Source organism: Tachypleus tridentatus, chromosome 8, assembly GCF_004210375.1.
Source record: "Tachypleus tridentatus isolate NWPU-2018 chromosome 8, ASM421037v1, whole genome shotgun sequence".
Lineage (NCBI taxonomy): Eukaryota > Metazoa > Arthropoda > Merostomata > Xiphosura > Limulidae > Tachypleus > Tachypleus tridentatus.
This window is the reverse complement of record NC_134832.1, coordinates 3,506,243-3,532,465: the sequence shown is the minus strand read 5'-3', so window position 1 is coordinate 3,532,465 and position 26,223 is coordinate 3,506,243. Positions and strand designations below refer to the sequence as shown.

At 34.2% G+C, this 26,223-nt stretch overlaps 1 protein-coding gene across 2 annotated transcripts in view; it reads left to right on the top strand.

The window, feature by feature from the left end:
* OSCP1 (Organic solute carrier partner 1) overlaps positions 1-26,223 on the top strand; it is a 110,348-nt gene that overhangs the window by 50,056 nt on the left and 34,069 nt on the right. For both annotated transcript variants that reach the window (XM_076517323.1, XM_076517321.1), the window contains exons 8-9: positions 16,662-16,801; positions 22,552-22,609. In XM_076517323.1, the coding sequence (XP_076373438.1) occupies positions 16,662-16,801; positions 22,552-22,609 (198 nt within the window). The remainder of the gene's footprint in view (positions 1-16,661; positions 16,802-22,551; positions 22,610-26,223) is intronic.

Genomic DNA, 26,223 nt, shown 5'->3' with positions numbered 1-26,223 from the left:
TAGCTGCTAAGAAAATGATCAATTGATTGATCAATATTGCTTAAAAAGTTCTGAGGTCAAACAAATACCAACAAATATCAAAACCAATTTTACCTTACACACTGTTAAGTTTCTGAAGATATTTTAGTAAAACTGTACTTGTCTTATCTGTAAATGATTTAAATGTTAAATTGATTTTTTTTATATATATAAAAATGCTAACATCAAGAAAAGTATTGTCTAATAAGGCTGTGAATTATCTGTAAAAAATTAACTTTTTAAAGCAACATCTTAAGCCAGTCAAACAGAATCCTTAATTTTGTGGCAGCTCTTAATTATTTTTTTGTTTTTTTTGTCAGTTTTCATTTGTTTTTCAATGTACTATTTCTTTTTATTTCTCATCTGTTCCTTCTATTTGTTAGTTTCAAGAACCCTCCCATCATCAGAAGTTTAGGGTAATGCTTCTTCTAAAGTGTTTCTCTTATCATGTGGAGGTTGTAATAGACAATTTCTACTTTTTTTTAATCATGCAAATCTCCAGCAACTTCTTATTTTATAATTTATGACCACCCAAACACACCAGTTCTATTCAGTACATGCTGTGGAGCAAGGCAAAAACAAAACAATGTTGGTCACAATATCAAAAGTACAAATCATATTAATGGTAGAGATATTGTTAGGTTGCATCTTGCATAGTTTTTAACTAAATGGATTATTTTTAAAAATTGACTCAAAAACTCTGATTAGTATTAAGAACTTTGACACTGACCACATCTGAAATGAGGTTATGTGCTAAATCATATTCCTTATCACTCAGATCCTTCCTTTCATATTATATGTTAAATGAGCACATTGCATTAAGAACTGATGGAAAACTTTGTTTGATTTTTAGAGGTCCTTGAACTGTCATTTCTTACCTTGTTTTTTAACTATTTTGTTTTTGGTTTTTTTTGTTCCATATATTTGTTGTTTTGTTGTATGGTGAGAAAAAGAAGCAACATTGCTGTATCTGATTCCATTCTTTTAGCTATTAAAGGAATTTGTTAATTTCTCATCTGCAACGCATCTTTGATGTAATTTCCTTAGAATAACAATCAAAAACTTTTTCCTGTACTTCAGGTAACTACAAGACTTATTTTGCATGTTTCAAGCTGTTTCAGACATTTAATGTTCAAAGCCATTAAATTGCACAAGGCATACTGAATGTTAATAGAATGAAGTATTGAAATAGGTGTTTCTATGAAATAATGTTTTTTTCAAAGTTTAACATCTTTTTGGTTGTCATAAATTGTCAAGAGAAATCTGTCAATCACTTATTAATATCTGCATTTTGGTAGCTGCACACCTAATACACTGGGAATGTGGAGACTCATTCTTCAGTATTTACCAAAGATTGCATTATGTGTAACAAAAAACATTTGTTGGTCCAGCTTTAAGGTCAGCATGTGGTATGAAATTAAAACCAATGAAAGTGAACTCCTTATAGTCTGGGAGTTTAATATTCTACTGTTTCAATTTAAGTATTGCATTATTATTAAATTTTAGAAATAATAGTTTATCCAAGGTTTCTTTACAAGAATGTTTTCAAATTGTATCTTGTGTAATGTAATTCAGTTGTTATGAATTGATGATTGTTGTATTATTGTACCATATTACTAGAATTTTCTCAGTTTTTCTCATCTTTTTAATTAAGTATTATTGCATCATAATATATTGTGATGTGTGTAATATTCTAGGCCTCTGTCAAGTTATATATAATTATTCATTTGTAGTTTGAGTTGGTTAGTAAAACAGATAAATATAGGTTGTATGATTGTGACTTCAATCATAAAGAGTATATAATAATGATTTCTAAAGTGAAGTTATCACTAATTTTATTGTAATAACAGAGCAAAGAAGAAGAATTTATCTTGATAATTGTATTTTAAAGTAACTGAACCAGCATATGTGGTATTTGATCAAAAGAGACAATTAGTTAAAGCTCTAGAGACAACTGTGATAACTAACAGTGTAAGAAAGATTTCTATATACATTTTATTTTAAATATATTATTTTAAAACAAATGAACTCTCTGTTGTTCATTTATTGTTGAAATTTATCACCAACAAGTCATGGTAACCTACTATGAAGAATCCATCCCATACATAAAATTTGAGAGTGGTGATTTAGCCAGGATTCTACAGTGTTAAATAGTAATAACCATAAACAACAGAGGGCAAAGTTTTGTTTGTTTGTTTTTGAATTTCACACAAAGGTACTCGAGGGCTATCTGTGCTAGCCGTCCCTAATTTAGCAGTGTAATGTCCTCATTCTCACATTTACATCACCACTTCTGTTTGCCACCATCAAGGCAGGTTATCTTAATTGCAGAGTACAGCCATACATTCCAAACCTCTCTAATGTTTCCACTGCCAACTTTTGGGCTATTCTTTTACCAATGAATAGTGGGATTGACTGTAACATTATAATGCCCCCAAGGCTGAAAGGGCGAGCATGTTTGGCGTGACAGGGATGCAAACCCGCGACCCTCAGATTACGAGTCGCACACCTTAACACACTTGGCCATGTCGGGCCAGAGGGCAAAGTAGACCTGTGTGTGTACAGCTGTGGTGATGGCAAAATAACATAAAGATTACAACCACACTACCATGTTCACTGATTTTGATAAGTAGATGCAGGGGAGTGAGAAATTTGGGCTCAAAAATGGCATTCTACTACAGTTTGTTAAACACCAAGGAAACTAAAGAGAGAAAAGGAGAGATTGGAAATAGAATAACAGCATGAATTAAGATTGTCAAACTCATTGAACAGAAACAAGGACTCAAGAATGACGTTGAAGTCAGGGCCAAATGATCCAAGCTGCCTAAATTTGATGAAGAGAAAGATGATTTTTTCTTTGTATGTGTTCTTGGTAAGGATTGAAAAATATGCTCACAGTCAGAACTGGGAAAAAGGCAACTACACAGTTTCTGCTCCCTTCTCATTGGGAAAGGTCTACAAGAATATGTGGGCATGGCATTAGAAGGTGCTGTTAACTATAACAGATTATAAGTCACTTTGTTGAAGAGCTATGAATTTACTGTTGTAGATTTTTCTGGAAGTTCAGAGGAGTTAAACCTGAAACTGTAGAAACTGCATTAAGGTGTGTGGCATGTCTACAGCAATACTTCACAAGTGTTAAATGTTAAGACCAAGTGTTAAGATAAAGCAATATGTGAATAGTTCATGACCACATGCTTCACAGACATGTCATTGTACCTAAAGGAGAAAGCACTGAAAGATATGAATGAGATTATCAATCTGGCAGAAAAGTATATGGAAGTTTTTAGAGAGAGTAAAACTGGCAAGTTCAAGAATAATCAGTTAAAGTCAAAACTCAGGGTGGCTGACCAGAAGCAGGATGCCACCAGAGGAGAAGAAATTATGTGCTAGGCCTGTTGTAAAATGGGGCACGTTGCAAATGAGTACAATTCTACTACCAACCAAAAACTGCAGAAACTGTAACATATGACACCTAGAGTTATCTACAAAGATGGTACTGGCAAGAAACAAGTAAAGAATGACTGTCAACATGAGTGCTGTTGCTGAAAAAAGTAGAATACAAACAACTTGTCAGATTCACCACAAAAAGAAAGTCCTACCATCAGTGAGAAAGTTTTCTATAGAAAAAATAAAGGTGGACACTACTTACTATCTGGGAGACCTTAAGATCATGTGATGAAGACACCCAGCTGTGATTTAATAATTCCCAGTATATCAGGCAATCAAAGTTTAGATGAATCAGTCAGAAAAGAGACTGATGAGGCACCTTCACTCACCAAAAGGACTTGTGAAAACTCTTGCAAGTCTTGAAAGGTAACATTCTGTATAATGTAGGCCCACGGGATCTGAAGGAAGCACAGGAGAAAGACCCTTCAATGCAGAAACTTTGGAACAGCACCCAGAAAAAGTTGAGCAGAAGAGAAAAGGGAAAGAAACTTACAGAATAGATGACTGGGTGTGCTGTAACAGATACATCAAGACAACTCTAATGGAAACTTAAACAGATCATTGTACTAAAAGAATACTGGACTCAAGTGGTGAAGATAGCTCACAAGTCAATTGTGAGAGGACACCTGCAAACAAAGAAAATAGCAGACAGAATACACTGCAACTTTTGTTGGCCAGGAATCTCTGAAGAATTACCATATTCTTCAGATCATGTGATATTTGTCAAAGAACAGTACCTAAAGGGAAGATAGCCAAGGTGCCACTGGGTGAGGTACCTGTCATAGAAGAACCATTCAGCAGAGTAGTTGTGGACTTGGTTGGATCACTTTCACCTGGGTCTGTCAAGGGTAACAGGTACAGGATGACAGTTGTCAACTGTGCAAAATATACCCAAAAGCCATAGCACTACCAAGATAGAGATAGAGACAGTAACAGAAACACTTCTGGAAGTATTCTGCAGGTTAGGCTTTCAAAAAGAAGTCTTGAATGAAAGAAGAATCTAGTTTACCTCAGAAATGATTTAAGAGGTATGATAATTCATCAGTACTAGGTACCTCTCTACCATCTTGTATTATCCCAGAAATAATGGACATTGTAAGAGAGTCAATGGAGTCTTGAAGAGCATGTTAAAAATGTGCCAGGAGAGACCATGTGGGTGGGACAGGTACCAGCAGGCAGTATTATATGCATACTAAGAAGTCCCACAAGCAAAACAGGATTTTGAGCTGCTGTGTGGAAGAACAATACTAGGTCCAATACAGAGTATGAAACTCAAGGCAGTCAGAAATTCTTCCATCATAAGAATGTCAAGGATCAACTTTGGAAGGTCAGACAGAAAGTCTTGGTTCTGCTATTCACAGACAACAAAAAATCACCCTGCAGTGGAAAGGACTTTTTGAAGTACAGGAAGTGCTCAAACAAAATAAACTACAGTTTGAATGTTGACAGGAAGACTATGATCTGTCATGTTAATTTGTTGAAGAAGTACTTCAAGAGGGAAGAAAGCATAACAGCAGTTAATGAAGCACAGATGTAATGAATATTGCTGAACTGCAAGACGACAACTTTGTCAAAGAATATGATGATTTATTAGATGTAAGATTGCTGGGTGGAGATGAGAGATACAAAGTTATCAACATTAGTAGAGAACTGACTATCAAACAGAAGAAAGAGCTACAAAATCTACCGTACCAATATGCATCTGTCTTCACAGACAGAACTTGTGCAATAAAAGATCAAGGCCAAAACCAGAAATCAAGTCAAAGTGGAACCATAACAGATGTCCAATGTAATAAAAGACTTGATCAAGCAAGAAGTTCAGGAATTGCTAGAAACCAAAATCATTAAGTCTTGAAGTTCAGCCTAATGTTTACCAGTTTTAATTTTGACAAAAAGTGACAACTCAAACCACTTTTGTTGTAGATTTTTGGAAACTGAACCTTGGGATATATTGAACTCCTAACTTACAGACAACTCAGAGGCTGTTATGGTGGAAGTAGACTGGGCCAAGTTCTTTACCAAGATTGACTCCTCAGTGTGGATTCCTGTACGTGGTGAGGGGACCTCCTGGGGAAGGTTCTGTTCTTTCAGTTTACCTCCTCTCGGATCTAAACATCCACCCACATGTTTGCTGTGCATGGCAACCCATGAAGGGGAGGAGAGGATTCTGGTGGTTGAGGGGTGAAACCCTAACACACCACTTTGGCCTTGAATTCCTGTAGACAGGCGGCCTTGGGTCAATCGGCTTGTCCACTCAGGCTAGGATCAACTAAGTACCAGTGTTGGATGTTCTCAACAGGTGTTGTGGACATTGTATCTGATGCTGGTGTTTGGGTATAGTGCTCACGAAACCCTGGTGTTGCTGCAGTATCCTTGTTCGACATTGTATTGCATCCTCTTCTAGGACTCCATGGTGGATGGGGTCAGTGAGCACCAAAATTTCCCTTTCTTTATTATGAATTCTCCAATTAAAAATTTTAATAAAATAGTGAAAAAACAGTCTGTAGGTAAACGACCATGTCTTGAAGATTCTGAGCAGCAATGCTCACCATCTGTACCACCTGTTGTACCTCATTTTCTTATGTTGCACTCACTTTCAGACAAATCTTTAGGGCAAATGTCTCCCTTTTTTATTCAGAAGGGACTAGAGGGACTTGCTGTCTCTCCAAAGTCAGTAAAGAAGCTTTGATCTGGTGACATATTGGTGGAAACATCCACATCTCAGCACAGTGAACACCTGTTGCATTCAAAGGCAATTGGTGATATATCTTTTAAGGTTACACCTCATGCTACTTTGAATTTATCACGAGGAGATATTGTTGAGAGGGATTTGAAGAACATCCCAGAGTCGGAGATTCTTGCTGGTTTCTCTACCCAAGGTGTTTCTGCAGTGATGCGCATCTCCACTCGTAAAGATGAAATTATGGTGCAGAACAATGTCCTCATTCTCACATTTACATCACCACTTCTGTTTGCCACCATCAAGGCAGGTTATCTTAATTGCAGAGTACAGCCATACATTCCAAACCTCTCTAATGTTTCCAGTGTCAATGGTTCGGCCACTCGAAGACATCATGTCGTGGTTTCTTGACGTGTGCTCGTTGCAGTGGCAAGGACCATGATGCCTACGAGTGTGAAACAGACCCTCATTGCATCAGTTTCAATGGCTTCACCTGTCCTACTTTTGTTTTTGCCCTAAATGGTTGGAAAAAAAAGAGGTGTAGCGTTTGAAAACGATTCATAACATTACCTATCCTGAGGCTCGAAAATTGCTGTCCACCACCTCATCTCGGTTGTATGCTGCTGCACTTCATTCCACAACTCTTGTGGGAGTGCAGACAGATCTATCTGTGCCTCCTAAAAATCGTTCTTCAAACAAATGAAAAATCTCTTGACCTTCATGGTTAAAAAAGTTCATGAATAAATTCAACACCTATCTCTGTCCCTTATATAAATTCCACCAAATCCCAAGATCCACATTCATTGGTTCCAGGTACAGGCATTTCCTTGGACCCATCTTCTTCTTTCACCCCTAGGTGTAAAACAATCATTCATTCTTCACGTCCTCAGTCTCTGGAAACCCCTTCCAACAGCAAAGACCTGCCCAATTAACCCACAGCAGGATCCATGGAGGATCGATAGACCTCTCTCAAATAAGGAATAAAGGAAAAAAGACGTGGTCATAAACAGAAGGATTCTCCACCCAATTCACCTACACGTAAATAAAAATGGCCACCCTGATGCAATGGAACCTTCGAGGTTTACGTTCTAATCTGGATGATATCAAAACACTGATTGTTTCCAACCATCCTGTATGTCTGTCCTTACATGAAACATTTTTGAAACCTGCCGATACAGTCACCTTTCAGCAGTTTTTTTTATACAGAAATGACAGGCTGTGTGATGGACGAGTGCATGAAGGGGTGGCACTGTAGGTTGATCAGCATGTGCCCAACCTGTCTTTGACACTCGACACATTCTTGGAGGCCGTAGCCATTTGTATTTCCTTGGTCATACTATCACTGTTTGTTCTCTCTACCTGTCACCTGAAAAAACATATGATCAATCAGACCTTGTTGCTGAACAGTTGCTCACTCTCTTTTTCATCCTGGGGGACTTTAATGAACGTCATTCCCTCTGGGGAAGTGTTGATATTGATAGGAGGGGTCGCTCTGTAGAGCGTATGCTCTTTGATCACAACCTTTCTCTTTTCAGTACTGGTTCTTCTACTCATTTCCATGCACCTAATCAGTCCTTTACTGCTATTGATCTTTCAATTTGCTCCCCTTTATTATTTTCCCATTTTTCATGGAGGGTTGACAGTAATCCACGATGCAGTGATCATTTTCCTATAATCTTGAGAGAAAATGGCTATGGTCGATGCCACCCAACCCATGTGCCCCAGTGGAAGCTGGATCAGGCAAACTGACCCTCTTTCACTGCTCTTGCAGAACTTGGTCCTGCCATTCTCTATAAGCCATCAATAGATGATTGTGTGGCAGCAGTAAGTGACTGTATTATACAAGCAGCTGCACAATTGTTCCTAAAACCTCAACATGACTCTCTTAAGGTAACCAAATGCCTCGTCATCTAATTAGTGACGCGCATGAATGGATTAACGAGATTCTCACTGTCCCTATCTACTATCTAGCGAAACCACAGCCAAGGGAACGGGCTTGGAAAAATCAGCCGTGGTGAAATCCTGTCTGCCACATGGCAGGGAAGGCTCAAAAACAAGCCTGGGATACTTTCCGTAGATATCCCACACTCTCGAACCTCATCGCTTTCCAGCGGGCCCGTGCATTTGCTAGATGGGTAAGACGTCAAAGCCAGAAGGAATCTTGGATTAAGTTCACAACCAGCATATTTTCTACCACCAGTTCCAAAGTCATATGGGACAAGATTCGAAAGGTCAGTGAGCAATATAATTCTGTCCTCCTCTCGATCTTGCTTTCTGATGGCTCAGAAGTGGCTGATACCCAGAGCATCACCGATACTCCAGGTGAAAGCTTTTGCTGGGTATCTAGCACTTCTGCTTCCTCTTCCACCTTCTTAGCCATCAAGATTCAGGCAGAGCAATCACCTTTTTCCTTTCAAGCTGATTGTTGTCTCTATGACTATAATCGTCCCTTTACACTGGTGGAACTCAAACTGGCCCTTCATTGGACCTTATGATATACACTATGAGATGCTGTGCCATCTATCTCCTGCTTCTCTTGCTATACTTCTGATAGTTTTTGACCAGATCTGGCAGGGGAAAGTTTTTCCTGGTGCCTAGCACCAGGCTATTGTCCTACCTTTCTCCAAACCTGAAAAGGATCCCAAGATTCCTTCAAACTACCATCCAACTGCTTTGATGAGCTGTCTCTGTAAGACTTTAGAGAGGATGGTTAATGCCCATCTTGTCTGGTTCCTCAAATCAAACAACCTCTTCTCACCCACCCAGGAACGAGCTTGCCAACACTACATCTAAGTCTATCTGCTCTGGCACTATCACCGCTGTGCCTGTCCTATACATGGACTATGGTCCTGTATTCAAAACTTAACTTTGTGCCAGCTGGCAGTCGACTTGAAGTGAGCAATGTGAAAACAAGCTTTTCCAAATAAAACCCTGTATTGGACTTTGGTCATCTTGCTTCTGTAAGGATCAGAAAGAGGAAGCTGTTCTAACTAGACTATGCATTGGTCACCGTTTTTTAACTCATCATTTTCTTTTATCTGGAACTGATGCACCAGTGTATAGTATAGCACCATGTAACACTCAGATCACAATAAGCCACATTTTACTTTCTTGTCATCATTACGATTCACAACGACAGTACCATTTTAAGCACGTTCTGTCTCAAGGTTTGTCCATAACATTAGAGAGTGTTATTGATGATGGTGACACTGTCCACCTTGGTAGTGTTTTTAGTTTTTTAAAGGCCATTAATCTTTTTAATGCCATTTAAGTTTTTTAATATATACATTATGCCTTTTTATTGTGGCTCCCTTTTAAAAATCACAGTTTGATTTGAAATTAAAAACTGGCCATAACATTAAATAACTCGAAACCAGGACTAGAAAGGCCAACTTTAGGTGACAGACAGTGGTGTTTGTATCTACCTGTTAGTCTTCCTGGCAAGTTATGATTATTATAGTTATGCAACAGAAGGTTCTTTACAACTTGAATAACTGTAGTTTTTCTCTTGACATTGTAGACTAGATGTAAACATTGGTTTTATGCTATTTATCTTTGTTTTTTTTTTTAACTTTGTTTTGTTTTACCTTAATTTCCTTTTATGAATTTTACTAAATTTACTTTTAACTTTTTACCGGGCATTTGGTGCAGATAGCCTAACTGCTTTGTGTGATAAAACACTAAATCAACCAACCAAGTCCAATCCACACTAAATAGCATTACCATCTGGTGTAACACCTGGCGGGTAGCACTTAATGCCACCAAAGCACAGACTATAATATTCAAACATAAAATCACGAGGAAAAACAAATCTATCTTTAAAGTTAAACTTAATATGATGGGCACTGAACTTAAATTTTCGTAGACTATAAAATTCCTTGGCATTACATTTAACAAGAAGCTAACCCGGACCAATCACTTTAAAGCCATTCTCTCAAAAGTCTATAAACGAATCTACTACCTCAGAAGAATTAGTAGTATCATCAGAGGATGTAGAACAAAAACGATTCTTGCCATATACAGAATTTACATTCAACTGATCATTGAATACGGCAACATGATCACAGCAAATGCACCCCCTCCCATCTTAAGAAATTACAACAGGCCCAGAATCTCGCCATTCAACTAGCACTTCAACTCCCCAGGTGCACACCGATAGCTTACCTCGATAAAGCAAGCACCATCCCGCCTCTCAAGAAAAGACTCACCTATCTAGCAGCTAAATACTACAGAAAAGCAAACAACCGTACGGAATTAACAAGTCAATATCCACAAATAGCAGCGACCCCACGATCCTGGCAGCGGTATCTCTCACCATATAATTACATACAAACCCTGAATGTAAACTCAAATGACTAACCATCTATGCTTTTTTCTACTTCCAGTGTTGGGCACTGGTGGGGCTGGTTTCTTTCGGAGTCTCACCAGTGAAAGTGAAATAATGCTCACATCCCTTCACTCTTAAGGAAAATGAGTTTGACCTAAATAAATCATAATATCAAACATTAAGTATAATATTTAAGTAGATAATTTATTACTGAGCTTGAGGATGAATCACTGTATATGGATTCAACAGCCAACACAAATTAAATCTGTAGCCTTTACCAGGCAGTGCCACACATTATGAATAAGTTTAAAAATTATCAATCAGTGATGACATTCTGTTAGTAGAAGATGGAACTAATGAGATGATTATTACCACTTATAAACAGAACTGATTAGTATAAGGATCTGTACCAGAGAGGTTTCCCAAAGGTGGAAGATTTCTTTATAACCTATCAGTCAGTGTGTGCTTACCTAAAGAATTACACATTCATTCTAACAGACTATTGAAATGCCACTGCTCACCTGACTTGTTATGGTAGATAGAATGAAGAACTGGATTTAAGAACTATAAGTGGTCAATATATTACCTACAAACAACAATACCTTAAAAATCAATGTCTAGATGGATGTGTATATATACATGTATAGGAGTCACAGTATTCATGCACACATTGATGGATCTTGACTGTTCAGAAAGAAAAGGAGAGAAACATACAATCTAAGACCAAAACAACGAGCTAATAAATAATGCTCATGCAAAAAGTGCAACAGATTCCACCAGTCTCACATTATGAAAGGTCACTGCTATGCAAAGGAGGTCAAATACTGCCTTTTAAATTTTATGACATATGTTCTTTCAATATACTGTCATACTTTATGCATGGAACAGATCCTTTACAGTAGATATCTGACTTGTTGGTGATAAATTTAAACAAGAAACAAAAAACACAGAGTGCACATGTTTAATAACAATGTTTTAAAACAATTAAAATGTATATACAAATGTTTGTTACCCTATGAATACAATATAATCAGTGATAATTTCTCTTTACTTTACACTGTTAGTTACCACAGCTGTATTCAGAGCTTTACAGTCAAATTATTATTCTCTAGCCTGTTATTTCAATACAATCTGTGATAATTTCACTCTAGAAATTGCTTTATGGCAATTTTCACTTTATGGCTAAACTCACAATCATGCATTCTAGATCTATCAATGTATCTAAATAACTAACTTGAACTACAGCTTGGAAGTGGCTTACAGCCTAACAGAGGCCTAATGTTCTACACACTACAAGATAATATGATGTAATAATACTAAAGTAAAACAAAAAGTTAAAAGGTTCTAGTAATATGATGCAATAATATAATAACTGAACTACACAATGTATGACTTGAAAATCGTCTTGTAAACAAACTTATGACAAACTATTTTAAAAATAAATAAATTTAACCCTCACATTATACTTGTAACAGTTGTATATATATTTAACAAAGAGCCATTCTTCAAGAAAAATAATTTTTACATTTTATACAAAGGCTGTTTTTAGTTCAAACACAAAGGCTACTCACACATTATACACCAACATTTTTACTCCCCTTGGTGACCTAATGACAGGAATGGTAGTTCTAGAGGTACAATGCTCACCTCATGTTCCATGTTTTACACCTCTAGATGTATGCAATAGGCTGATGGTTCATCTGGATGATAAACTCCTCCCTACATAGGTAGTTGAGGAATTTCCAGACAGTCACCTGCTGTGGTTGTTCCAAGATCACCTTATTTGGTTGGCCTTTCATGGTAAGGTCAGTTAGTGGTGCAGCTACTTCAGTATAGTTTGGAATAAGTTTCCAATAAAATCCCACTAACCTCAGGAAGGATCTGACTTGCTTCTTGATAGTAGAACCTTGTGAATTATGTATGCAAGTTAGCTTTTCAACTTCAATGGTCATGTGTCCAACAAAGTCAGGTACAAGATAAATGAGGTAGCACTTAAATGGTTTGATGGTAAGACCTATTGCCATCACTCACTGAAACAGCTCTCTGGGTTTCTTCAGGTGATCTTCCTGTATGGTTGTGTAGGTTAGAATGTTGTCAACATAATGTTTGATGATATTGGGTTTGTGCAACATCTTTCTCATCATGCAGTTACTGTCACTGCTGAATTGACTAGCTCAAACTGTATCCTCTTGAACTGGTAGCATCTGTCTGGTGTCACAAAAACTGTTATCATTTTAGATTCTGTTTTCATAAAGATCAGCCAATAACTTTTACAGATCAATCTTGGGAAAGGAAATACTTGGTAGGTATTCAGATTAAATTATCATTTCATTCTCCAAATGTCGAACGAAAAATAACCAGGGGCAGTCAGAAACTACCTGACTGTTCTTCATGGTAGTCTTACCACGACAAGGCAAGAATAAATTAGTCAACTGATCATGGAGATAATTAAGTGAATTGGAGTGGCATGTTAGTTATTTAACCAGAGCAATGGTCACAAATGACCTAGAAGTTGACAGATTAGTGTATTTAATTGTGGAAAAGCTGAGAAGCAGTTCTGCTGACCGGATAGAAAATGAAGAATGACGGGGAAGGTTCAGCACAACACTTGCAAGTGTCAGAAAAATTGTGTAGTGAAAATATAGTCAACTTCAACGTGGAGTGAGCAGAGAGATGCAACCAGTACGTCAGCTTGGTTAAAACTCATGATCTTTATTAGCCTAAATTTTTATATTAAAATTTGGAGATGATTAAGATGCGTTCTAACTGGCTTCTTTTCAAGGGGTGGGATCTATAAATCCTAAGCGAAAAGAATTTTGATAGGGGAGGAAACGGGAGTATCCCAAGAAAACCCACAAATGACCTAGAAGTTGACAGATTAGTGTATTTAATTGTGGAAAAGCTGAGAAGCAGTTCTGCTGACCAGATAGTAAACGAAGAATGACCAATTATATAAAGCAAATAACCAGTGCTTTTAACCACTGAAAAGCAGGAGGTTTGACAAGATGCCTAATACAGAATAATGTACAGAATTTATCTGAATAACTGAGTTTGTGAGAAGAAAATAAAAAACTAGAAATAATGTAAAACACAAAATAAGCACAGTATGTTTGGTGGTAGATCAGGAGATAATTTTTACACAGCTGACTTAACTGATGTCATCTATTAAACTACTTAAAACATTACTTATTTCAAAGATATAATTTGACCAACCCAGAGCAACTAGTGCTACCAAACTTAAGGGAAGTTGAAACCTCAAGGTATTACTTGATCTACCATTGAATGGCACTGCTCATGGTCACCTGTGGATAGAACTTGTCTTGTCTGAAGAGAGTGGCAAAGGGAACTAGAGTGAAAGCAATTAATGATTTCTTCACTACTTATTATGTCAAAACAACACATACCAGAATAAATAATAAATTTTTGAGTCATGCTATATGTAACAAGAAGGTAGAAAATGTGTGGTATTGCATTATTCCACAATATTAAATTTATATGTTATATATTAGATGTTATGATACAAATAGTACTATAACAATAATGATGTCTATAATATACATGAATATTGAAAATTAACAAAGTTAAAGTCACTATCATATAGAAAAGCTATGTAAAACAGAAATCTATAAAAAACTAAAGTATCTTATTGCTGATTATAATATTTGTTGTCATTTCAGTCCGAGCTGTAACTTGAATAATAATAAGACTGGAAGCCTGGTAAAAATATGTATATAATAGTAATAATTAATCCAGTTAACTTATATATTCATAAAATACTGATTATTAATTAACTTTACACATGTTGTGAATAACCTACTTTAACCTTAGTAAGAATAAGATAAATGATAATAGTAAAAGACAGTAACAATAAGTATTTGTAGTATGCTTAACTTTAATGGTTAAATTCTCTGATTCAAGAAAATATACTTTTGAGCTTTAGGCCAAGACAACATTAAAGAGAACCCAAGCTAATGCCATGTTAATAAAATATTAACTTGTAATTAACCAAACTTATTACAACAATATGTTCTGTAAGAGCCCTGATGAAGAGTCAATGGTGAAAAACATTGACTGAATAAAAACATTATTCTTGGCTATTTATGTGTGTGTGTATGTATATATATATAATACAGGTAACAAATAGGCAATTTCTCTCTTTAATGTTTTTTTCATGACACTATGTAATAATAGGCCTAATAAGTACAGATTTCCTTCAACTTCTTGCCAGATCTGTCTTTTCATTCCATTTACAACAAATCATTCCATTTACAACAAATCATTACATTTATCATTATGCATTCGTTGTCCAAAGATCTCCAGCTATAGTAAAGATCAAATAACTGCATGCTGAGTTTTTCCTTGTATGGTACATGTACAGTATATGAAATTAATTTCTATTAAATACATTTGATAAAAAGAGAAGCAAATATTAATATGAGTAACTTTTAACACTACTTTTGTTCATATTCATGAGATTATGAATTATCATGTTTCTGTACATTATAAAGTAGAGTATATTAACATTATACAACCTGTTTGCATGGGCTTATGCTGTGGAAGATTTATAATTGAAATGACCATGTAAAATGATTTATTTTTATCTTGCATGCATTTTCTCACATGTTTAATTCAGTATTTGTCAAGTGAAGTTTAAAGAATTATTTGACAAAATATAACAGTGGCTAAGTCATGTACTGTTAGTCTATTAGTTAATTGGCACATAGACCTTAATGAACCAGTCAGTTGTTTATAACTACCCCTGTAATTACTTCTATAACTACCCTAGTGTACCAATTCTTTAATTTATTTGTCTGTTGCCATTTTCTGAACTTACTTCAATTCAATAATTTTTAAAAACAAGTAGTTTTAAATTAGCTTCTCATTTTTTTCTTCCTGTGTTTTTATTTGAATTATTTTCATTCTCTGAATTCTCCAGTATTTTCTGATTATTATTTACTTCCTGTTGTTTGTTGTCATTTCCCAAACTTAGCTCAATTCTTTTTTTTTAATTCCCATATTTTTATTTTTTTTCAATGTTTGTGTTGAAAAGGAGTATTTGGCAGGAAACTTTCACATATTGTTCATTCAGCAAGTGAGAAATAGAAAAAATACAATACTTTTAAGAACCAGAATTATTGGAGCAAAAAATTGGCTGAGTCAGTCAAATCTTAAAAATAATACCCAGGTGTACACTCTCAGAATCCTCTTAGTACGTGTGAAAAGGTGCAGGTCTCTAGATTCTTTCTGCTTGGAGCTATAGCAGTCACATAGACACAGACAGATTATAGTCTCAACTGTTGGTGAAAAGTGATGAAATACCTTCATCATGACCATCGTCAAATTCACTAGATGTACTGTATCCTTATATGATATACCTCCGTTGATTTATTGCAATTATTTAAATCTGTTATGTAGGTTTTATTCATACCATAGTTAGAATTATGTTTTTAGTGGATGTGTTGTAAGTGTTAAAAATAAAATTACAAAAGTATCCTTCCTATTACATTCAAAAGTCTTAGTAGAATGATTTTTTAGTGAAAAGTACAGAATAAGAAATAGCTGTGATTTAAATAAGATACAAAAATATTGCATGTCTAATTATTGTTAATGTTATTTTTAGATGTTTTCTAAAACTCAGAAGCATGATATAATTAGTTATTAGTGGATACTCTTGTAGGGTAGAAATATCCTGAGAGTTATCTCAACTTATTGACAATTAAGATTTTTAATTTCAGTATGTGAAACCAAACTAGAATAAAGAATCATAGATTCTGAAGCAGTACTTAATAGATTCATGTCTATAATGGTACAGCAATCTAATTTGCCTAGTTTGTTCAATGACACAACTCATAATAATTCGTTTGGAACTTCAGATTTTCAAGTAAAACAATTGTGATAACAATCAGTAGAATTTGATAATCAAATATATTTTAGCCTGTAGTACCTAAGGTTTACCACTGAACTTAGTTTTCACAAATGGATTTTTTCTGAAATTTAATAGAGATTTTGTTCAAGAACATTACAAGAAATATAATTATTTATGACAGTTTAGTAAGACTAATCAGTTTTAACAAAAGAGAAAAGTGCAAATTTACAAGGTTCTTTAGATTTTCAAATTAGTGATAAAAATAGCACTGATAAACTTCAAAAGTTAAAAACACATGAGTTTTGATGAATTATTTTCAGGAACCAGAACCAAGAAACAAAGATGTTGAAAAAGAGTTGTCACTGCTTGCTTGTTTGATTGGTCAAGCCAAGCCAAAGGATGCACTTCCAGCACAACAGTTTACTTTGAACTTTTTTGGTTCTGTAGAAGAAAACACTGAGTAAGTTTGTTTTGCTATCTTTACATAAAAGGTGATCATGTCACAGTGCAACTTATTGTTTCTCACATCCTTTTAAAATCTTTGAGAGTGATCTTCAGTATATTAAACATGCCATTGGTTTTGTTACTTTTTAACTGATTTATTTTCACTGTTTAACAGTGCTATAATGGATATTATAGACCTTCCATTAAAAAATCTGACTCATAAATAAATATTTATTTACATAAATTATCCTGAATATGGATTATTTTACTTCTGTGTTCATCCCTCTAAATACATACCTGCTATTGAAACAGCAAAACCTATTAATATTAAAAACTTTGAAAGTGGTCTTTAGTATTATGTAAAACAAACCTGTAAAAACCTATGTTTTGATTTATCTTATTGATTTATCAGCCCTTTGTAAACAGGTCTTGTTTACCATTACACTGAAGGTCTTTTCCTCCAGTATATTGTTTTTAAATTTTAGATGCCTTATTTGGAGCCAATAATATCATAGTAAGAGGATTAGTTAGGAAATTTCGTTATTTGCCAAAGAAATTAGGCATAAAACATTTAAAGCCTATATTTTTCTGGTCAGTTAGCCCATGAATATCAACACTTTCATGTTACATCCTATTTTCTAGATCAAAAATGGACTGGGAGGCCTGTAACTAGAAGACATATTTGCTCATATATTGATCATTAGTATTGAAATATATTATTTAAATGAACATTGCACACACATACTATGTTGGGTATGTATTTTACATATTTCCACAAAATGTTACTCTTTTGGATTGAAAGAATAATTGAAAAATATAACTGTCCACTAAAACTAATGCAAATTAACTTCATGATATAAACAAATACAGATGTTTGTAGATGAACAAAATCCACATCATGTATCTCAGAACAGCTGGTATGGGTATTAACACTACCAGCTGTTCTGAGATGCATTTTTATTTCAAGTGGGTTTCTCGTCATCAAGAAAATCCATATCAGTTAGTATAATGGTTAAAGCTCTTGTGAATAACATTCTTTATCAAATAACTAGGTAAGCAGGTGGTAACTTACATACCTTGTAACTGTAATTTATAACTGACCTAAAATACCCAGCAGTACAAATGTGTTTCATTATAACCTGTACATGAGTGGCAGTCAAAGTACACATGCCACAACATTTTACAGGTACTATTCAGCATAATGTTATGTATTTGATATCAGAGTTATCAACTATTCATTTTACCCTACGTTATTGATTTAGTGACAGTACAGGATAAAAGAGAGAAAATACCAGACACATTATACAGGAATATTGAAAGAAAACTATAGATATGCATTTCTGAAGTTCTAGAGGTTATGCAATATGCCAGCTGTATAATGGACAAAAGTATTTTTATTTTTAATGTTAACATCAGCTTACACTCTGACTTGTTAAAAGTTTTAATCAGACTGACATCATCAGTTCACAAACATATCTTGAATGCAAGTACCTGTGTAACATAGCTGATTTTTTGTGCACAACAGACTTTTACATTAAAAGTTTACTATGTCTTGTATAGAAACACATTGTAAATTTGAAATTACATTGAACATTCTTTTTTTACTATATGGAATCAACCCAGTGGACCAAACTGAAGCACATTTGATTAATGGAAGAAATTCATCTCTTGTGGTTGTATGGTGGTAAAACAAACCTCTCTTTGATTCTGCCAAAGTGTTTAAGTTTATTCATATTAACAGTCCGGTTCAGCATGGCCAGATGGGTCAAGGCTCTCGACTCATAATCCGAGGGTCACGGGTTCGAATCCCCATCACAACAAACATGATTGCCATAGGGGCATTATAATGTGATGGTTAATTCCACTAGTCATTAGTAAAAGAATAGCCCAAGAGTTGGCAATGGGTGGTGATGACTAGATGCCTTCCCTCTAGTCTTACACCATTAAATAAGGGATGGCTAGTGCAGATAGCTCTCATGTAGCTTTGTGCAAAATTAAAAAACAAACACATTAACAGTATAGCATCTATTGAGTTACTGTATGATATTTAACATGAAACAGATATAGTTATAAATTCTGATAGTTTCTTCTGAACATCGTAGTACTGAACACTTTATATCTGTATACAGTAAGTAAGATTCTTGATGACAAGAAACCCACTCGAAATAAAAATGTATCTCAGAATGGTTGGTATGGTATTAAAACTTGTATTGATAAGAAGAGAACAATGTTTTGACCTTCCTTTATATAAAGGAACACCTTTATATCTATACCAATTAATAACCTAACATTCACCTGCAACGCCCCCTATAGTCCAGCACCCATTTATAATCTCGTCCCTAAGACATGTGTCCGTCAACAGTCACATTCAAACTCTCTTTTTCTTAACCTGAAGATGACCTAGGAAGGTCAAAATGTTGTTCTTTCATTATCAATACAAGTGTTAATACCCATACCAGCTGTTCTGAGATACAGTAAGTGAGATTTTAAGATAATGTTCTAGAGTGAAGTTTAGGGTTTAGAGGTGAATCAACTTGCCTTCAATCAGTATTTGATCTACATCAGTAAATTCTACCAACATTTGTTTACTCTGTTATGATAACCACCAAGTATTAAGTTATTTCATCAGATTTTTTTAGACATTTATTAATGAAAGTACTTATTACATAATAAAACTTTTGTACTTTTGGTTACTATTACATATATCTGTATTCATGATATTAGAAAAATACATAGGTTCAAGAAGCCTTGATAGAAATAAAACGCAAATCCTGTATTGTCATGTATTTGTTGATATACACTTGTAACAATTAAAAGAGTGTAAAAAATATATATATATTTTAATTTTAAAGTAAAACTTATGTTGTTGTGAGTTATTAATAAAAACTTCTGTATTAAAGCACAGAAGAGTGTGCAATAATATATGAACCAATGCTATTTCTGTTATGTCAGTTGTTAACAAGTACAATGGTTTTTCAGGCCTACTGGGATGCAACACTCATAGTGTGTTATTCTCAACTAAAACTGATTTCAGCATAAATAGGTTTGCTTGATAACTGTAGCACTGAACAGGAGGTATGAGGAGTAACATGTGTCTGGAAACTTGATTCAGATTTAAGCTTGTTTGATAAGATCAGGAAACTGGACAAGTTTGTTGAAAAAATAACAGTCTTTATTTACTGAAAAAAGCAAGATAAAGAGCAGTATGAGAATTTGTGCAGACACACATTCACTTTTACAGGTCTAGTGTATTAGTTGGTAACTTATTTCTTTCAAGATTTGAATAATACTGAATTACTGAAATAAACATTAGGATGGCAAAAGTAGCACTAACCTAGAATGAGAGTTTTGAAATCACAAATAAGCTGTAGTCCTTACTTTTGTGATAGCAACACTATGTGACTGATCATTCACTCATAGTATTCATTAGCTGTGCCAAACAAACATTATTCACTTGTTCAGCAAAGGATATTACAGTCATCGACCCTTTAAAATGGATGTGATGCATTGCTGCAATATCCCATCAGGCAGAGTAGATGTTATTTACTAACTGTAGAGAATAAAGGCACAGAGACTTTAAAACAAGGCATCTTTCGTGATTTTCTGAACCATGTGCTTATGCTAAAACTGCATAGAAACAAACAAACAAAAAATATAAAATTTCTATATGAATGAAAGCAGATATAAAAATATGATATGCCTGTTTATAACACTTTAGGTGGTTTAGAGATTACCCACACTGGCAGATTGCTTAATTAATAATAACTGTTATATGAACTGTTGTGTGAATTGTAATTTTTTATCAGCATATCACAATTAGGATAAAAGTTATTTAACACTATAGTTATTTATTATTAAACACCATTTATTATTACTTGATATTTTCTTTAGTCAATAACCTCTGTATTTAGAAATGGTCTTACCTTCCCCCAACCAAAGCTACTTTGATTCTGAACTGCCCTTCGAAAATTGTTAAAATTTTTGCAAACAGAGTACCAATCATTTTATACCCCATCAGTTTTGTGCCATTTCATAACAAGTTCATCATGTGATAACTTTCCACTAATCATACTATACCTTTTATATTAGCACAGTTAACACCCTCTGCTATTCTAGAGTAATCCTCACTTTCATGAAAGGCATTCTAGTGTATAGATGTGTGTTTTAACTAGCTGTCTGTGTGACTTTAAAATTTTGAATTTCCTAGATCACAAATTTATATCAGTTTTATCTTGATTTCTTGTGTTTGATTTCCACTGTTCCTACCCATTCATTTTTTAAGTATTTCAGTTTTCTGAATTTTGATATGTTTGTATGAATTTGAGATTTAATATATGGCACATGAAGTACTTCCCTTGATGGTAAACAATGGTTCTGACACTTGTGTCCATGTCTCAGGGTTCGCAATGTCTGTTAGGGAAACAAAGGCTCTGGTTCATAGGGAGTTTGTATCTTACATTCAGCTGTTAATTTCTTCCTTTCACATTACAATTTTTAGAGAGGAAGGATATAACTGCTGAGTGAAAATGTCTTTCTACAGCACTTTTCAGCTGTTCAAGACATCCTTCACAAAAGTGCTGTCAGTTGGATGGTACCCACTCAACCTAGGTTTTACTCTTTTCTAATTGTTGTCCCTTGACAAACAGGAGATTGGAGGCCTGTCATAGATCTTTGAACTCTTATCTGGAGCCTCCTCACTTCATTCTAGAACCATGGATGACCAAACCTTCATAATGCATGTCTATTTTCATATTCCAACTGCTCCAGTGTCATGTTAGTTTCTTCATTTTGTCCACATGTGTCATGTCTTCCAGTTCCAGGCTCTGCCATTCTGTTCTTCTTAATGTCTGTCTGTTTCATTGAGTGGTATGCTCTTTTGCCAGTCATTTACACTTCTAACAAAACAGACTGTGTGAAATTAAAATCCAAATTAAACACTTTATTCAGCAGGAATTGAAACAAACTGATTAATTATACTAATGATATTACTAATGCATGGAATTGATGTTAAAATTTAAGTTTATTAATGGAGTTAAGAATTCAAGTGTATTTGGCTGGAAAAAAGTAAACAAGAGATTACTATATCTTAACAAAAAAGAGGATAATAAAAATAAATTTTACTGGCACTAAAATTAAATGATACATGATTAGCACAAAATATAAATTAAAAGAAAGAGCAAGAGACTTTCATAGTGAATTCTAGCTCTCTCATATCAAAAAATCAAACTGACATCCTCAAAAATAAGAAGAAATCTAATGTGAAAGTATCAAACTGCACTCACACTACACAGTTTCTCTGTTGCTGGCCAGTCATAATGTAGACACCATAATGTGGTAATTGCAAAGTATTCTTCATACACAAGGTTAAGAATCACACACTGGAACTATCCCATGAGTCAGTAGATAAGTGCCTTGTGAGCCAACTATGAAAAGTAATACTATTTCTGTATTTCATTGTTGTCTAACTGAACTGAGTAAGGTAAGATCTACTATCAATTAGTTAATCATAAATTATAGTTTTATAATTGTAATTTATTTTTGACTTTATTATTAGCATTTACTCTGGGTATAAAACAGTTTACAGAAATAGTGTTAAGATGAAATGTAATGTTATTCCTGACCATTTTCTAATTTATATGTAGTATTCACAGGTTTACTTGTGATACATATATTTATTTAAAAGTACAAAACCTCATCACAGTAGCCAATAAATTATGCCTATTATTACTGTGATATGCATTCATTGTTGTTTTTGTTTTTTCTTAGGAATTTCCAAGCAGTAGAACAAGATGGGCAACTCGTGGTCAATATAGATATCAGTAAGGTTAGAATGTGATTTTTATAAATCTGATGTTTTTAAATTAATTATTTACTGTTTTGTAAACAAATTATACTCTAGATTCTAATTACTGTTACATTTTTTTCTAATAGTTAATGTTTTCTAGATGAGTCAGATTATATTATCTTTGACAGTATTTAAATTGGTCTATATTATTACTGGCATTGTTGGTTATCATCAGTAACTGATGTGGTTCTGTTTCTGATTATTGCCTTGATTTTTAATTTTATTGTAAAGTCTATAATGTAATTGGTACATAATTTTGTAGGTTTCCCATTCTAGCTATTGGAATTACTTGCTTTAATCAGTAACAAGAAGTAACTCTGCCTAGTTCTGCTTTTAACTGTTAGCCTGTCCTAAGAATATTCACATCACCAACATGTCAGTACCAATGTTTTACATTATTTGTATTGTTTACATTACTGAATAATTTCTTCTATAAATTGTTCATGGAAACTTTTGCAAATAAAGGAGAGAGAAGCTAACCTATCATTTTGTTTACAAATTTAGCCATTAAATCTGAAGTATTTTGTAATATAAGCAAGTGGTTATTATTGTTTTTAAATGCTTGGCTTTTATGGGGTTTAGTTGTTGTTTTTTTATCCATTAAATCATTTACAATGTATTTCCATTTCTTCACTAGTGAAAAGACTAAAAACATCAAACAATTTTGGCATTATTTAATATGTCTTCATTTTTTGTTTTATACAAATTTCTGAGAGTTTTGATGTCAAACTTAAGTTTAAAACCTGGTAGATTTTAGAAAATATTGTGAGCTTTCTATGGTACTTTGTAAGCAGGAGCATTAGTACAGGAAACATTATGTTTTGTGTAGTGTAGGAAGTCCATATAGATGTGACAGGTGAGAGTTCATAATACTTAACAACTTGGTTTGGTGTTCATTACATAGGCATTTCCTATTGTTCAAAAAGTATTTAATGTTGTTGTTAAAGGTTTCAATATAGTCTATGAGTGTGGATTTGTTATATTCAAGTACAACAGTCATATTACCTTTGTCTTCTTTTGTGATTACTAAACTATCATATTTGATTTTGGACCCCTTATCTCCATTTGTAACATAGTTATTTGTTACAGAGTTAGATTCACCATTTATTGCTACATCCACATCTATTGCAAGATTTTCAAAGTGTTTTACACTTAATCTGCATTTGAATAATCTGATTACGTGAAAACAAAATATTTTAAATTTTATTGCAAGATATCATGCACGATTCCATCTGAAATTAATAAACTTTTCATAACTTGGGTTTACAAAAAATTAATATATCAGGTAATAATTTAGAATATTGCCCCAAATTGGAAAACCTTCTAAAAAATATTTACCATGCTGGGCAAAGAAATCTATAGCCCAGTCTTCTACTGTGCAAACAATCTAGGCAAAATGTTGTGCAACAATAAAGGCAAAATTGAAAAGTCTAACAACAGTGGTTTTAGCAATAGTGCATACATAAGACAAAAAGGACATCCTATAGAAACAAAAATTAAAGAACATTCTAGAAGTTAGAAATTAAAGGATATGGATTAAACCTTTGCATCCCACCTTATTAAAACTGAACACCAATTTCATCCAAAAAAGTACAAAATTTTACATATCTGTGAAAAAGGTGAAAAAAACTAAACAGCCTCAAAATTTCAAAAACAAAAATATGTCTAAAAACAAATCCAGAAAAGTTGTAAATTACCAAACTTCTCTCCACTTTTCACCCCACTTAAAGTGCCTTGCAAACGTATTCACCCCCTGCTAAGTTTCAACATTTTGTTGCTGTCTGAGCTTTCAGTTGTGAAACTTTCAAATGAGATTTTGTATTTAGAATCTACACAATCTACTTCAAACTGAAAAAGCTGGAAACACTCTGGTATTATGTAAGTAAGTTAGATTTTCAAAGAAAATTACAATATTCTAAATTGCTTAAGTATCCAACCCTTTTGCTACAACAACCCTAAATCAAAAGATTAGTTTGAAAGGTCACAGAATCAATGCAGTGGTCTTGTATGTATGTAATCACAGTGGCGGAGGACTTTCAAAACGTCATCTTTCACACTTGTGTCTCCACAACAGGCAGTTGCCATCCATTCTACAAAGTTTCATCATTAATACTCTGTCTAAACAATCTATCACAGTAGAATGTGCTTTATACCACCCATTCACTACCCTGATCAGGCTACCCTTCAAAAGGAAGAAGATAGGCAAGTAGGAAACCAACTAGTGATGCTACTGTGAAGCCAACAATAACTTTGAAAGATTTGCAAAGTTACATGTTTGAGATGAGAGTCATTGTTCATGCATTGAAAATATAATATCCCAGTCCATACACAAAGCTGGCCTGTATGGGTAAGTGGCAAGAAAGAAGCCATTATTAAAAAAGAATCATCTTAAATCTTGTATGGAGTTAGACAAAAACAAAAAAAAAACGGGTAAATAATACTACAGACATGTGTCAGAAGGTTTTGTGGTCACATAAGACATAAATTGAGCTTTTTGGTCTAAATTAAAAGCATTATGTCTGATGCACATCCAACACAGCATATTACCCAGCTCACACCATCCCAATTATCAAGCACAAGGTTGGCAGCATCATGTTAATTGGCTGATTTTTCTCAACACAGACTGGGAAGCTTGTCAGGATTGAGGGAAAGATGGATGGTGCAAAATATAGGCAAACCTAGAGGAAAACCTGCTTGGATCAGAGAAGAATCTAAAACTGAGTCAAAAATTCACATTTCACTAGAACTGTAAACAGAAACACAAAGCTAAAACCACATGGAGTAGGTTAAAAAAAAGAAAGTAAATGTCCTGGAGTGGTCCAGTCAACATTGTAACTTGAACCAATAGAACATTTATGGCAAGACTTGAAGATTTCAGTCCATCAGCATTTCTCAATGAACTTATTAGATTTGGAGTAATTATGCTTGAAAGAATAGGCAAAATTTACAACATATTATTGTTTAAAGCTGGGAAAGACCTATCCAAAAGTACTTTCAGCTGTAGTTACTGCCAAAGATACTTTCACTGAGTACTGACTTTGGGGGTTGAACATGTATGCAATAAAAAATTTCAATTTATGAATTTTCTTTGAAGGTTTTGCTGATTTTCAATGTCATTCACATATAACAGTTTAAGTTTGATCATTAGAGTTCTGAATAAAAACAAGTTTATTAAAAGAAGCTGTTTATGTTGTTTGTGTTTCATCAGAATGTGACATTATTGGTAGGCAATGAATGAACACTTTTGCAAGGCAATGTACCTCATGGTGAATGTCAAGGTTACTTCTAGCTATTTGGTTAAACATGTACCTGTTTACAAACAGTCTCAGTTTGTACTTTACGATGTCTTTACTAGGAAAACCATATCATTAAAACTTGAATTTTAAACTGTATTTTGATGTCATGTTTATTAACATACATTGATAATAAAGTAGTCTGTTTAAATTCTAAATATGGCTTGGTCAGGTGGAGCAAAGACAAGGACTCATGATGATGAATGTTTTGACCTTCTTAGGTCATCTTTAGGTTGAAACGTTGCTCTCTGCTTTATTAGTAAAAGTGTTAATACCCATACCAGCCATCCTGAGATACAT